This window comes from Mastomys coucha, unplaced genomic scaffold, assembly GCF_008632895.1.
Source record: "Mastomys coucha isolate ucsf_1 unplaced genomic scaffold, UCSF_Mcou_1 pScaffold15, whole genome shotgun sequence".
Classification (NCBI taxonomy): Eukaryota; Metazoa; Chordata; class Mammalia; order Rodentia; family Muridae; genus Mastomys; species Mastomys coucha.
Genome location: NW_022196897.1, coordinates 167,902,376 through 167,916,296, shown reverse-complemented (window position 1 = coordinate 167,916,296; position 13,921 = coordinate 167,902,376). Strand labels below are relative to the sequence as shown.

Genomic DNA, 13,921 nt, shown 5'->3' with positions numbered 1-13,921 from the left:
AAAAAAAGAAAAGGAAAAAAAAAACAAAAAACAAACAAAAAAAATGTGAATATATAGAGCTAGAGAAATGGCTCAGTGGCTGAGAGCATACTGCTCTTGTAGAGGACCTAAGTTTGCTTTTCAGGATCCATGTTGGGCAGCTCACCACCACCTGGAACTTTAGCTTTAGATCCTACACCCTCTTCTGGCACCTGTATGCATGTGCACACACATACACAAAAACTAAAAATATATCTTAGCCAGAAATGGTAGTGCATGCCTTTAATCCCAGCACTCAGGAGGCAGAAGCAGGTGGATCTCTGTGCGTTCCAGGCAGTCCCAGGACAGCCACCGGGACTACTAGAGAAACTTTGTCTCAAAAAAGCCAAAAATAGCCAGGGCATGGTGCAAATCTTTAATTCCAGCCTTTGGGTAGTGAGTTCAAGGCCAGCCAGGATTTCATGGCTATATGTAGTCCAGGACAGCCAGGACTACATAGAGACCCTGCACCAAACCTCCTTACCAAAACAAAATGAGACAAAAGCAACCTATGGATCCATGGAGAAAAGCATTAAAAAAGTGAAAAATAAATAAGTCAAAATAAGGGGCTGGAGAGATGGCTCAGTGGTTAAGAGCACTGATTGCTCTTCCAGAGGTATTGAGTTCAATTCCCAGCAACCACATGGTGGCTCACAACCCATCTGTAATGGGAGCTGATGCCCTCTTCTGGTGTGTCTGAAGAGAGCAACAGTGTACTCATATAAATAAAATAAATAAATCCTTTCAAAAAACATTTTAAAAAAAGTCAGCAGTCACATGATAGCTCACGGCCATCTGTACAGCTACAGTGTACACATACACATAAAATAAATAAATCTTTAAAAACAAACAAAAGTCAAGATAAAATAATAGTAATCTTAAAAAAAAAAAAAAAAAAAAAAAAAAAAAAAAAAAAAAAAGAACAAAAAAATTGATTCTGGATTCTGCCCTCAGACTTCCAAGGATCTAGCCCTGCTTAAAGTCCTGCCTTTGGCCAAGTGAAACTAATTTTAGATCACTCCTACCATTATAATAGAACAAATCTGCTTTGATTTTAATGGCCTAAAATAAATAAATTCAAAGTACTAGAGAGTTACTCTGGATTACAGAGTTAAAAAAAAGACACAGATAAGTTTTAGTAATTATTATTTCAGCTACATTCTGAAGTATTTGAGAGTGAGAGAAAAAGATGTAACTTGTGAAAGGTGCTTTCAAGTAGTACAGGGCAAATTAGATTATGTGTTTGAAATTTTCTGTAAGACTATGTAAACTATGGGAACTGGGGATGGGACTAAGGTGTAGAGTCGTTGGTGGCCTGGTGTGCTAGAGGTTCCATCCACAGCATAGTCAAAAAATTAAAAAAAAAAAAAAAGGTTCCGAGCTGAAGATGTAGCCCAGTAGAAGTGGTGGCCTCCACCTGTAATCCTAGCATTTGGAAATTGAAGGTATTCAGGATCTAGTAGAATTGCTGAAAGATCAGGAATTCAAGGACAGCCAGGGTTATATTGCTATCTCAAAGAAAACAAAAACGTTTTACCTTGGAGAATATTGATGATGAATTGCCCTATCCTTTCAACATAAGCCCTTTCAAACTTTTTGATGTATGCAAGAAAAAAACTAAGTAAACACATGGAGAACACTTCTGTAAAAGCCTGTCAGTCACCTTAAGCTCGGACTCTGTTGGGTGCAGAACAAGTTGTGGCGACAGGCCACAACAGTAGTCCTGACTGCGTGCCCCTCATTGTTAGTAACAGAGGGTTTTACCTGCAGTTCTCCTTGAACCGGCATTTTCCCTCCAAGAAGAACGGGCAGGGCTTCAGGGACTTGTGGGTAGGGTATAGGTAGAGTACTCGAACGCACGCAGAACCATCCTCTGCCTCTTCGGCGCCCACAACCATGGCATTGTGATACTCTAGAGTACCCCAAGCGCTGTAGTAGGGGGCATTCACTTTAGCACCGCTCAGTCCCTCCAGATCTGGGTCCTCCTCCTCTTCCTCCAGGGCAGAGGAGGTGGATCCTGCCTGCACCTCGCTCCCAGGGACCGTCTCCGAGTCATTGCAAGGGGGGACGGGTGCTTCCACTTCCTCCGCTATAGCCTTCTGGAAAGCCAAGTACTCAGCATCCTCTTGAGCAGGGCTCTCCTGGTCCACTGTAGATAGCAGCTTGCTCTTCCTGACTGACAACAGGCTGGCCTCGGTGAGCTCAATCAGTTCCTTTAGATCGCTCTGCAGCTGTCGCAGGTCCGCCTGCTCAGAAGCGTCTAGGCCAGCGCCTAGCGCCAGCTCTACCTGCTGAAGTTGGGCCCGGTAGGTCTGCAGGGCAGACTCTAGGTTGTCCTCGTCCATCCCGACCCAGCAGGCTGGTTTCGGAACCTTTAAGGCAGACAAGAACTGAAGGAAAAACAGTAAGAAGAGCTCAGGGCAACGCTGCCCCCCAAACCGCTACAAAGCCTGATGAGGACAGCGGCTCCGCCGAGGGAGACCTGCACGTAGCCCGCCCCGTCCTCTGCGATCCGCAACCCCACCTCCGGCGGGCGCTCGCAGCCTAGAAGGGCTTCCGGCCTCGCCAGCAAAGCTCACGCGCCAGCCTTCCGCCCTCCGCAGGCACTTCCGCCGGAGAGCCGATGCTGCCGGAAGTACCTGCGCGCGGGGGTCGCTGGGATGCGACTCCGCCTGCACTCCGTCCTTCTGGCCCTGTTCAGTCAGGCACTGTAAGGGGTCATCGTGAGGTCGGTAGGGTTAGTAACGCGGCGGCGGCGGCGGCTCCTCCTCCAAGATCTGAGCAGGTACAGGTGGGCCTCAGCTGGATTGAGGGGCTGGGGTTCTAGAGTCCTGGAATAGGAGGACGGAAGTGGCTTCAGCAGGTGGTTCCTAGGCTCCGTGGGCCCGGCAGCGGCGGGAATCCGAAGCCGACCCTCGTCAGAAGCTCCGCCTCTCTGGTAGTTCCGTAGACAGTCGCTGGCTGTGTTTCCTGGTTCTGAGTTGAGGGTTCAGAAAGAGGAGCCTTAGGAAGGCAGAGCAGAGTAGGCTGCCACGGGCTTTTCAGGACTCCAGATTGATGGTATATTCTGAAAGATGACTTTAAGTGGAAGTGGCCCAGGTTTAGCAGATAGTCAGCGATGGAGTCATGGTCAGGGATTTTAACAGAAGAGTGGGGCTAAGAGTCAGGATCTGTGAGGCTTTACATTTAAAAACTAGCAGGATAGACGGACCATTGATGAAGCGGGCAGGAGGCCGATGCCCCGGTACACACCTTGACGTCCCTCAGGGTGCCAGAACAGGATGTACACGCTGCTTTCGGGGTTATACAAGTACATGTTCCAGAAGGATGAATACTGCATCCTGATCCTGGGCCTGGACAATGCTGGGAAGACGGTAGGTCCTTGCTCTCTCACCAATTCCCATTCTTTGCCTGATGTTTTCTCATTTGGAAATCTAACCCCCACCCAAAGGCTACAGGTTAGTTGTCACCAGCCTCCTGAAGGGCAATCAACAGGCAGAGGTGTGCATGGGTGTATGGGTGTGAAGGCCTAAAGCATATAGATGTGAAGGGATATGTTGGAAGGACACCAGAAAACTGCTCCAGCTGCTGCCATCTAACCCCCTCTCTTTCTTTCCCCAGACCTTCCTGGAACAGTCAAAAACACGGTTTAACAAGAACTACAAGGGGATGAGTCTATCCAAAATCACCACTACCGTGGGTCTAAACAGTAAGGGGGCACCTTAGGGATATGAGCTTAGGGGGGTCCCTTAAAAATGAATTCTGTAAGGTCCACAACTCAACTGACCACCGGTCAGAGCCCTGTCTCTCCATTCTGTGTTCAAGATCCCTGGGATTGGAACCAGAATGGTTTGTCTCATCCTGGGGAGAGCTGGGACTTTGTGTGTAAAGAATAAGGACAGGAGCCAGCTCTTTCTGTCCTCTTTCTAGTTGGCACTGTGGACGTGGGAAAGGCTCGTCTCATGTTTTGGGACTTAGGTGGGCAGGAAGAGCTGCAGTCTTTGTGGGACAAGGTAAGACACTACCCCTTCCATGCTGTTTTTCTCTACATGGCCCCTCATAGTCTTCTCTGTGAGAGTTCCACATTTACCCTGAAGAATTTCTATTTTTTTAAAGTTATTTTTATTGGGGTGGGGGGCATGTCACAGCATGCATGTGGGGAACAAATTTATAGACTATTTTTTTCACCTTTACATGGGTCCCAGGGATCAAACTCATATACTTGGCCCTGTCTAAAGGTTTTCTCTTGGATCTTATCCCAGGTTCCCAAGTTGCTGTCTGTCTCACTCTGATAAAAAGCAGGGCTAGAGTCATCACAAAAGTGACACTGGGAGTTTCCCCAGAGAGTACCCAATCTTTTCTTGGTGAGACCAGTTTGAATCCTGAAGAAAGAAGCATTATTCATCAGTGTATCCTATGCGAAGTGCTTACTGAGGAACTTGAGGACTGTAGCCTCTCCTCTATCAGGCAGATAAAAATGGCAGAGTTCATATACAGGGAGGGCCTCAAAACCTGTGTTTCCTAATGAGTCTATCTGCCTCATTTTAGCTTGTTCTTCTAGATGCCCTTTTACCCATCCAAGGAGAATGTTCTCAAAGGCAGACAGTGCCTTCTTCTTTAGGCATTAGTTTTAGACACCTAAAACTTCTCTCTGTATACATTCTTCCACTGGAGTCTCCTCCACCCAGCCTGTTAGGCACTAAGTCTAGCACTGAGCAGAACAAGCCTTGACTTTCCTTCAGCAATCCATTACTCTGTAGTTGGAGTGGTCGTTTGGCACAGTCCAGGGCTGTAATGCAGATGCTTTAGTTACTGTGATGTCCTATCAAGTGGCTTCATTGGCCTTGGTGAATGGAACCTATACTGATAAGTTCTGTCACTCTGGCTACTGTTCTCCTCTGTCTAGCATGGTACCCTATGCTGGTTATGCAGGCCTCTTCGCACCTCCCCAACAACACATACTTATATCCACAGATGTGACTTCTCTGTTGAGGTTCAATATGCCACTCCCATCTTTCTGGCAACTGTTGGACCTTATGCCTGGTAAATGTGATAAGTGAATCTAGCTACTTGGTTCCTAAGTCTTGTGCCTATTCACAGAAGACATTTCTTACAACCTTTGAAGCTGCTAGTGCTGCCTGCTGACTTACTGGGCTTCTGCAAACCTCCTATCATCCACTACTATCATAAATCCCTCATAAATACAGTAGGACCTGCCAGCTCTCAGGGCTCTAGCAATAGGCTAACCTACTGCCTTGTCCCAGAGCTGGCAGCTTTTGTGCCAGACCCATTGCAAACCTGGAGCTGTCCAGTATGGGTCTGGCTGCAAAACCCTGCAAAAGGACCCTAGGACTGGCCTCTAGTATTCCATTGGAAGTGTAGGTGGGGATGGAGTTTTACTGACTGGAATGAAGGACTCCTTTCTTGTCACAAACCTCAGTGGTATACATCATCCTGCCCTGTCTGCAGCATATTATGTTACCAGTCTGTGTTGACTTCTCACAGAGACAGGGTCATGGAGCCAGCATAGTCCTAAGGTGAAGTGGCAAGTGTATGCCCCATACTTATAGGCACTATTTTACTGATTGAGATAGGAGTTCACACAGTGTCTCCATTGTTGTGTGGATCTCCATCTCCTGTGCTTACCTTGCCCTATCTGTTCTGTGTTAACAATGCTTTCCCTTGCTGTTGAAAACCCAGGACTGGCTACATCCAGCCTGCAGATGCCTGAGTTCAGCACTTTCAGTTTTGTTCAGGCAGGGTAGCTTCATAGACAATGCTAACCTAATTAAGCCCTAAGCCTCTTTTGACTTCTCAACCTCTAGGCCTTTCTCCTACCCTTATCTCTACATCATCTTAGCCAGGGCAGCAGGTAGGTTCCCAGGAGCAGCCTCTAAGCAGGAGGTGGTTGATCACTCTGCTAGAGACAGCAAGTTTTCCTCAAAGGTGCTCTGATATCTTTTCTACTAAATCAGCTTCAGAAAGCTTTTTAGCAACTCTTCCCACTGGGTTATGCCCATTTGTGGCCCTAGGATGGCAAAGATCCCACTACTCGCTGCCTATCTCTTTCTCTTGGGGGCCTCTTCTGGTAGTTGTGACACACAGCCAGCTGGCCAGCTATGGGTACCTCTCGCCTCAGCTTTCTCCTCTTCCTTCTAGTACTATGCAGAGTGCCATGGTGTCATCTATGTCATTGATTCCACTGATGAGGAGAGGCTCTCAGAATCAAAAGAGGCATTTGGTGAGTGTAGCATGACCACTCTGGGAGGGAGACATGATTGGGAAGACCTACATCTAGGGAATTATGTGGGGAGGGGTGTACTAAGGGGTGGTATCAATAATCTGGATCCTCCCACGTGTCTGGAACTTGCCTTGAGGGAGGCTGGGCTAACACCTGGATGCCAGTGCCAAGAAAGCCTCAGACACGTTGCTTGGGCTGTCTAATGTAAGGGAAGGGGTGGAAGGGATCTGTTTGTACACACCTTGGGCCTGGGCAGAGCCTGTAGTCATGAACAGGACACAGGGTGCAAGGCACCACCTCTCCTGCTTTCCTCAGAGAAGGTGGTTTCGAGTGAAGCACTGGACGGTGTTCCCATCCTGGTGTTGGCCAACAAGCAGGATGTGGAGGTGAGCCCCACAAAGCTGCTATAGAGCCTCTATCGACATTGCAGGGAAAAGGACATGTATGCCTCTTCACATTTCCAGAACCTGTTGCCTATCCATCCCAGTCTCCTTTCTGCCTTTTTTGGGACCCTTCTTCCACACTCTTAGGGTCTCTACCTTGCCAACTTCAGTTTCTCTGTGTGTGTCACAAAGAGCTGTCACTATTAGAACAACCATGTTCCTACTAGATGTAGGATCTAGAGTGCAGGTGCCACCTGCCTTCCAAAGGGAGGACCAGGCGCTTGTGTCTGTGGATGCCCTCATTCTGGGAGTATGGAGCCTAAAGACCCAGGTGAAAACTCTGCGGGCTCAAAGAAGTGGGTGTGGGGTGCCTCAGACATGTCTCAGTGATTAAGAAAGTGTACTGCCCTTCCAGGAGACCCAAGTTTGATTCCCAGTACTCATGTTAGGTGGCTCACAGCCATCTGGGACTCCAGCTCCAGGGGATCTGACACCTCTGATTTTAGTAGGTACCTGTACTCATTTGTACATACCCTCCAGATACATATACATAATAAAAAAAAAAAAAAACTTCAGTTTTTAAAGTGGGGGTGGAAAAGTGAAGACAACGGATAAACCCTTTGGACTTCTGGGTATACAAAGTCCCTACTGTCTTACAAAAGAGGCTCTGTATAGAAAGTGCTGTAGAGGACATGATGGGAAACAGTATCTGGAAGGCCAAGGAAGCTTTACTTTCCTTAGGCCCCATGTATTTACCCATTCCCATCTGACATGACCTGTCCTCCATTCATTTGCCTAAGGACTTCCCCCAACCATCCTGTGTCCCAAAACTAGTAATAAAGAGAAGTCTCTGGTACTTGGCTGAGGAACACAGGGATATCCCCTTAAATGAACAGGGAACAGAGGAGCCATTGAATACTACCAAGGCTTTAGGGCCATGGGCCCTACCTTACTTGGCACCTGAGCTCCTGACTTAGTTCCCAGTGTCCTGCTGGTGGACGTTCTGGGGATTGGTCTTGGAGGTGGTGAGGAAGGTTTTTTGAGCTGCGTGAGGACTTCCAAAGCCATGAGCAGTCGACTTGTTGACCATGTACAGCAGCCTCACCTGTGGTTTCTATGAGGATCCAGGAGCCCTGGGTAGGCTCACCCCTACAGAATTTTTAGAGTGATTGACTATGGCCTTCCAGAAAGTCCAAGTGAATAAACAAGCTATATGGAGCTAGAGGTAGGAATGTTCCTCAGAGTTTCACTTCCCCTGCCAGACTTGCCTCTCCATTCCTGACATCAAGACTGCATTCAGTGACTGTACCTGCAAGATTGGCCGGCGAGATTGTCTGACCCAAGCCTGCTCTGCTCTCACAGGGTGAGTTGAGACTTTACTCTGCAGAGTCTTCAGGGCCAAGATTAGCCCTGCCTCACACATACTATCTCCACAGCAAAGGAGTTCGAGAGGGCATCGAATGGATGGTGAAGTGCGTCGTGCGGAATGTTCACCGGCCACCACGGCAGAGGGATATCACATAAGCACTCCAACCTCACAGTATTGGACTGTTTGTCCCCTAGTGTTGAAGAGTATTCTCTGCTGACTTCTGTCCTACTGACGCTGGCGGCTGAGCTGGCTTTGTCTGTTCGTTCTTTTATTTGCTTTATGTTTTCTCTAAGACAAATTTTCTCTGTATCTGGAAAAGTGTAGGTATTCAGAGACAAACATGGGGCATGCTGATGATCCAGATCTACATGCCCTACACCTCCATCCCCTGACCCAGATTTAGAGCCCAACCTGACAGACATGTCAAGGTCTAGAACCCTCTTAATCTTGTGAGGAGGGGGAGGCATGAGACCACGTCTAGGCCTACTAGCCCCCTTCAAAGTGGAATTTTGAAGTCATCCTACTTGAAGGGGGGGGGAGTGTTCCTGTGGCAGCTAGCTGCTTTGTCCAGCTTGCCCATGGAGAAGGAAGGAATGGCCAAGGCTTATCTCACTTGGAGAAAGAGCCCACATCCGAGAGGCCAGCATGGCCTCTAGTTGTTTCATGTGGGAAAGACAGGATTTCTCTGTAGCTCCAGTTAACTTGAAACTCTCTGCCTCCTTCTCTGCATCTGTGGGAATTACAGGTGTGAGGCATCACACCAAGTGTTCTAGGTTCTGATACACTCTCAGAACAGGGTTCAGTAGACCTGCCTGGGAAGCCTAACTTCCCTTATTAACTCATTCTCAGTCTGCTTTTATCTCCAAAGGAGTGTGCTGATCTTGCTGGTGTGTATTTCAGTACACCCATACACAGGTAGTGAGGTATCCTGAGGGCACAGACTTCACTGTATCAAGTGGTATTCTAGCTAGTGCAGGTGGGTATCACATGTTTTGAGTAAGGTGGGCTGGGTCCCTATAGGATCCAGGTCAGTGAAGTACTGGGTTTGCATCTCCAGATGTGTGTGAGATGTATGTTCCATGTAAGGTGCAGGTTCCTGGGGAGGCAACAGCTATGCTGAAGCTGACCATGACCACTAGACCTACTGGGTTAAAATGTTCACCGTGTGATCAGGACAAGGTTTAAAGTAAATGCTGCCTACATGGCTCTGGTCTAACCATCCCTTCAAGCAGTTAGATATGGTGGTTCCCTACTGTCTGGGCTGGCAGTTATAGCCAGAACTTGATATTCTGGAATACCTTCTGAGTAGGATTCCCCTCAGGGAGGTTTGGAGCTGTGGCTAAGCCACCCGTTCAAGAACAACCTAGTGGTTCCTTGTCCAAGGTCAGATCAACCTCCCCACGGGAGCCTGGGAAGGGTGATGGAGAAGTTACAAATCAGGAGGGGATAGATACTCTGATTCAAGGAACTGTCCCACCCATAGGTATCTTTGCAGCTGCATTGAGTCATTCCTAGAGGACCCTCCTGGGAATTAAGAATAGGTTGCTTGTAAAATGCTCAAGCTGAGGTGAAGTCCTCTAGCAGAGGGTACTAGACATCACTAGTGTCTTTCTGGCCATCTTTACTCAATTTTGTCACTGCAAAATAGGGGCTCCGTGGAGTGACACTTGGGACACCTTATGGTGGACGGGGAACAGATGTGCCTTCCTATGGATGGTGGTCATCCTAGTGTTGTGGAGCTTGCTGGCTTGGAACCATAGTGGGATGAAGCTTCCCACAACCTGAGAGCAATTGTTTTGCTAAAATGATTAGTTTTACAAAAAGTAAATATGAAGAAGTCAAAGGTTGGGGTGACATTGGTTGCACATATAGAATAAAGTCCTGTGTGCAGTAAAGAGTTAGCCAGTCACAAGGAAATTTGTATATAAGCACCTCTATAGCTGGGGCAGCCTACCCTTCATCAGCAACTTAAACAGTTGTGGCAATGGTGCCTGGTCCTAAACTTCACTGAAGTTGGAGCACTCCTGTCAAAGCTGCAACTATAAGGCCACAAGGACTTCCTGTGTCGCTGTTTTCCTCATGCCTGCTGTAGCTAGCACAACCCTTTAAAGGAAATACCCTGGAGTGTTACAAAGTCTTTGATGGTATGTTCATACTCCTCAGTTCCTACAAAGAAGACAGGGATTGATCACGTTAGAGAACTAAGAAGTCCCTAAACATCAGACAAGGTAATAGGAAAAGCAGGAACAGAATGCCCATAGGAACAAGGGACATGGCACCTATTCAAAGAGGAGCTTCAGTCTAGACTGCCTAATGAAAATCGTGGGTCCCTTCATCACAAAAGGTAAAGAAGGCCAATGTGAGTGGCGCTGAGATCTGACCTTTCCAGCAAGGAGCCTCTCAAAAACTGGGTGGCCTGCTTCTCAGAATCAAAAGGCAGCATCACCTTGGGCTAACACAGGAGTTGCCTATCCAGGGCCTTGACCTTGACCACAAGCTTAACTCCTGACTTACCTGGTGTGGTTCTAAGAGGAAAGACTGGACATGTTAAAAGCCAAACCAAGGTGAGGGCAGAACAGTCATAGTGAGGGTGGCGCTGTCCCCACTGAGTATTCCTGATGTTAGGGGCCTGATAAACTGGGTGGGAGAGGCAGGGTCAGGGAATACTTGAGATCCTCCAATTTAAATCCCAAGCTCCCATAGTCTGACTACATGCCAGCACAAGGTGAGCAAATTATACATTCTAGGCAGACTATATGTGCCTCCCTGGCAGCAACAAGTCATTTTCGGTGGTGTGGCAAGGCCATGCCTCATGCTCCCTGTAGATGACATTGCAATAGAAGCTGTGACCTAGGGAGTTTAAACTACAGAAATGTCCGTGATTGGTATCGTAGGGGCAATAAGGGGGAGGATAAAGGGATGTTCCTTATTTGCTTAAAAGATAACTGGTATGGAGAACACTTGCGGGTATTCTGAACAGATCTTACTAGACCTTTATCCTCTCACATATTTTTAAAAAGGTGTTTTTCTGAAGCTTTGGCTGTCCTAGAACTAAGAGACATCCTGCTTTTACAGGGATTGACAGCATGTGCCAGACCTGACACTGCCATGACAGAGTCTAAGACCACGACACAGACACCATCCTGACAACTTAGTTTTATTGAACAGCCTACAACTTCAGTAATGCCAATTTGAGGTTTCAGGATTTCACAAGTAGATTCAGATCCCATTGGACAGCCAAGCATGAAACCTGCAGTGGGTTTAGCCATATCAGGGTCAGCAAAGGACTCCATCTGTTATCACTGGGGCTTCAGCCAGAAGACCTGTATAATGCTCTGCTTCCTGTTAACAGCACCACAAGCCGGACACAGCCTAGAGGTCTGTGGAGATACCTGCTAGGCACTGAAGCCTGGCACTGAACCCTAGGTCCCTTAAGCCCACCCCCCCAGAGAGATGCCTGGTGGGCTGGAGAGGATTAGACCCCCAACCTGGAGTTGAAGTTTCCAACAGGCCCAGCAGCAGTAGAAGTCACAGGAGGTGCACTGGAAAAGCACGGCATCCTCAGTTGCACAGGCCGGGCATAGAAATTCTGTTGCAGGAGGTCTAAGTGAGCACATACTGTCCAGAGCCCTGCCATAACCAATAGTCACTATAGCCCCTATTGCTTACTCCACTGAGTCTTCATATGCTCATGGGGTAGTCTAGGAGGAAGTTGCATGGGCTTTGGGGTAGTATCCTCAGACCTCACATTCTGGTCTGGCCTCTGTCTAAGGAAGGACGAGATCTTACTCTGGGTCTTGTCAGGTTTCTTGGACATCGAGGGCCCTAAAGATAGCAATGAGTGTAAGAAACTTATGTGCTTACTTCCTGTTAACCCCCAGTGCAGTGAGGGGCTCAGGGTAATAAACGGGAAGGGTAGAGGGTGTCATCAAGTGGGCCCTCACCTGGTTTCAGGTCCTCATGGGTAAGCTCAGAAGGCACAGTTGTACTCTCATCCCTGGGACCTGGGAGCTCCACGTCCTTGCCTATGGTAGGTAGGCCCATTAGGTCTGCACAGGTCTGTAGGAACTGAGGCTTATGATGCCGACGCACAAACATGCCAAATCCTGTGGGGGAACTTTTGCTCAAGCTCTGCATGTTTTTCTCACATACAGCCTTCACCACCCTTCCCAGAACCTATGGCCTACACCCAAAGATTACATACTCTGTAGCAAGGATAAGTGTTCAGGTTTTGCAGTGGTCAGTGCTGCCACCACAGCCACCACCTTGTCCAGGTCATCATCCTGTTTGTATGCCCTCAGAGCTGCCGTAAGCTGGTTGCAGCTTGCAGATCCCAGAGCCTTGTGGACATCAGATAGGTAGTCACTCACAGCAGGCTGGCCAGGTTTTTCTACTGCATATCCCACTTTTGGACAATGGCTGGTGTCTCCTGGTTTGGAAAAATGTCACTCCATTTGGGCTCAGAGAGCTGGAGGGGTAAGAGGTGTGTAGGGGGTGTCAAATGGCTTGGGGAGTTCCCCCCATCACTTCCAGGAATCCCTGTAGAGTCTGCTAGCTGCTCAGGACAAATGGATTTAAGAACTAAGCAGCCCAGCCTGCCTCTTCAAGGATTTTTTAAGTCCACAGGGGGCTTTTAGGAGGCAGGTACCTTTGGAGGTTAGGTGGGCAGACAGGTGAGGCTGCCCCTGGTTCAGGTGCTCTCCAGGATCCAGCTGCTTGTCTACACCTTCAGACAAGGTCAGTTTAGACTCCGGCTCTCTCTTTCCTGAAGAAACATGCTCCTAAGATTAGGTCTCATAATCCTCAGACAGGTAAGGGGGCCCTGACATAGACCCACCTGACTGTCTTAGAGGGCCCAATGAGTCCCACTCAGGGGCATAAGTACTGACACCTCAATGAGTACTGAGACCAAAGGGTAAGTTTTCCCTCTGCCATAACTGCGTACATGAAAGACTGGAACAAGTACTGTTCTGTGGATAAATAAATCCCCTCTACCACACCTGCCCTACATAAAGCACTGTAGCAGGTACTGCTCTGTGGAGGGGCCAGCTCAGCTGTTCAGTCAGGACAGAAGTAGGACAGGTGCTCAGCTGCCAAGACTCTAGCATGAATTCCCTAGGGGAGGTCTCTTGGATGCCTAAGAGTTCAACAAACAGTGCTACCCTTTGGAGACAGAATCTGGGAGAATACTGGTTAAAGTAGCCAAGCAAGAGCCCACTGCTAAGCCCATTCCAGATATAAACCGCCCTTCAAGTCTGAGGTTAAGTGTCTAGCCCGGGATCTTGCTCACTGGTAAAGTTCACAGTTGACTGTGCTTGATCTCCAAAGGAAAGGTTGTTCCCTGGCTGGTAGCCACAATGTTGGCCTGTTAGCTGGAAGCAGATGTCTTCAAACTGCTGCTTGTGGTGGGGTCGTACAAACTGGTAGAAACCTGTGGGAAGTAGTTTTCTGAGTCTATAGGCTCCATATACTGTGACTGATGGGCTAGAGACTCTGTGGACCATGGCTTACCCTACTAGGCCTTTTCTCTGGGAAGCAGAGTCAACCCTGGGCCCTATAACCAGCCCCACCTCCACTGCTGTGGTGTTAACCCTATAGCAGAATTTTGAAAACCAGGGCACCTTTAAGCAGGGTGTGTTTCTTGGGGTCTTCAGCAAAGAGGCAGGTGAGAGAGGCCACTAGGGCTTCAAAGTCATCAGAACTCTTATAGTGCTGCAGGGTCTGGGTAAAGGTGTCAAAGTTAGCTTGGCTCAGTGCTTGCTTCACAGCCACCATGAACATCTTGGCTCTGCCTGCCTGTGTGCCAGTCATTGGTTCTTCCTGGAAGAAATATGATCAAGAGCCCCATCAGAACCAGCCCTTTTCTCCTTCCTAGGAGGCAGTACAGCATTTTGGGCTCCAGGGCACAAT

At 48.3% G+C, this 13,921-nt stretch overlaps 3 protein-coding genes across 11 annotated transcripts in view; 1 reads left to right on the top strand and 2 right to left on the bottom strand.

The window, feature by feature from the left end:
- Positions 1-2,659, bottom strand: part of Zgpat (zinc finger CCCH-type and G-patch domain containing) — an 18,796-nt gene extending 16,137 nt beyond the window's left edge. The window contains exon 1 of the mRNA XM_031373078.1: positions 1,783-2,659. Within this exon, the coding sequence (XP_031228938.1) occupies positions 1,783-2,363 (581 nt within the window). The 5' untranslated portion in view covers positions 2,364-2,659. The remainder of the gene's footprint in view (positions 1-1,782) is intronic.
- On the top strand, positions 2,634-9,908 carry Arfrp1 (ADP ribosylation factor related protein 1). Of its 7 annotated transcripts, none has more exons than XM_031373089.1 (8): positions 2,634-2,803; positions 3,286-3,392; positions 3,640-3,727; positions 3,949-4,031; positions 6,178-6,259; positions 6,575-6,645; positions 7,905-8,005; positions 8,079-9,908. In XM_031373089.1, exons 2-8 carry the CDS (start codon positions 3,300-3,302, stop codon positions 8,164-8,166), a joined length of 606 nt encoding a protein of 201 aa, XP_031228949.1. In that variant the 5' UTR covers positions 2,634-2,803; positions 3,286-3,299; the 3' UTR covers positions 8,167-9,908. The 7 variants fall into 7 exon arrangements, 6 of the variants coding, with proteins under 6 accessions (XP_031228949.1, XP_031228946.1, XP_031228947.1 ...); XM_031373086.1 differs by having other exon boundaries at positions 6,542-6,645; XM_031373087.1 differs by having other exon boundaries at positions 3,219-3,392; positions 6,542-6,645.
- Positions 9,909-11,149: 1,241 nt separating this feature from the next.
- Positions 11,150-13,921, bottom strand: part of Rtel1 (regulator of telomere elongation helicase 1) — a 37,629-nt gene continuing 34,857 nt past the window's right edge. For 2 of the 3 annotated variants that reach the window (XM_031373071.1, XM_031373072.1), the window contains exons 29-36: positions 13,633-13,831; positions 13,302-13,442; positions 12,660-12,776; positions 12,216-12,440; positions 11,956-12,117; positions 11,681-11,836; positions 11,500-11,600; positions 11,150-11,391 (exon numbers count right to left, since the gene is read on the bottom strand). In XM_031373071.1, the coding sequence (XP_031228931.1) occupies positions 11,311-11,391; positions 11,500-11,600; positions 11,681-11,836; positions 11,956-12,117; positions 12,216-12,440; positions 12,660-12,776; positions 13,302-13,442; positions 13,633-13,831 (1,182 nt within the window). In that variant the 3' untranslated portion in view covers positions 11,150-11,310. The remainder of the gene's footprint in view (positions 11,392-11,499; positions 11,601-11,680; positions 11,837-11,955; positions 12,118-12,215; positions 12,441-12,659; positions 12,777-13,301; positions 13,443-13,632; positions 13,832-13,921) is intronic. The other variant, XM_031373073.1, reaches the window with a different exon arrangement.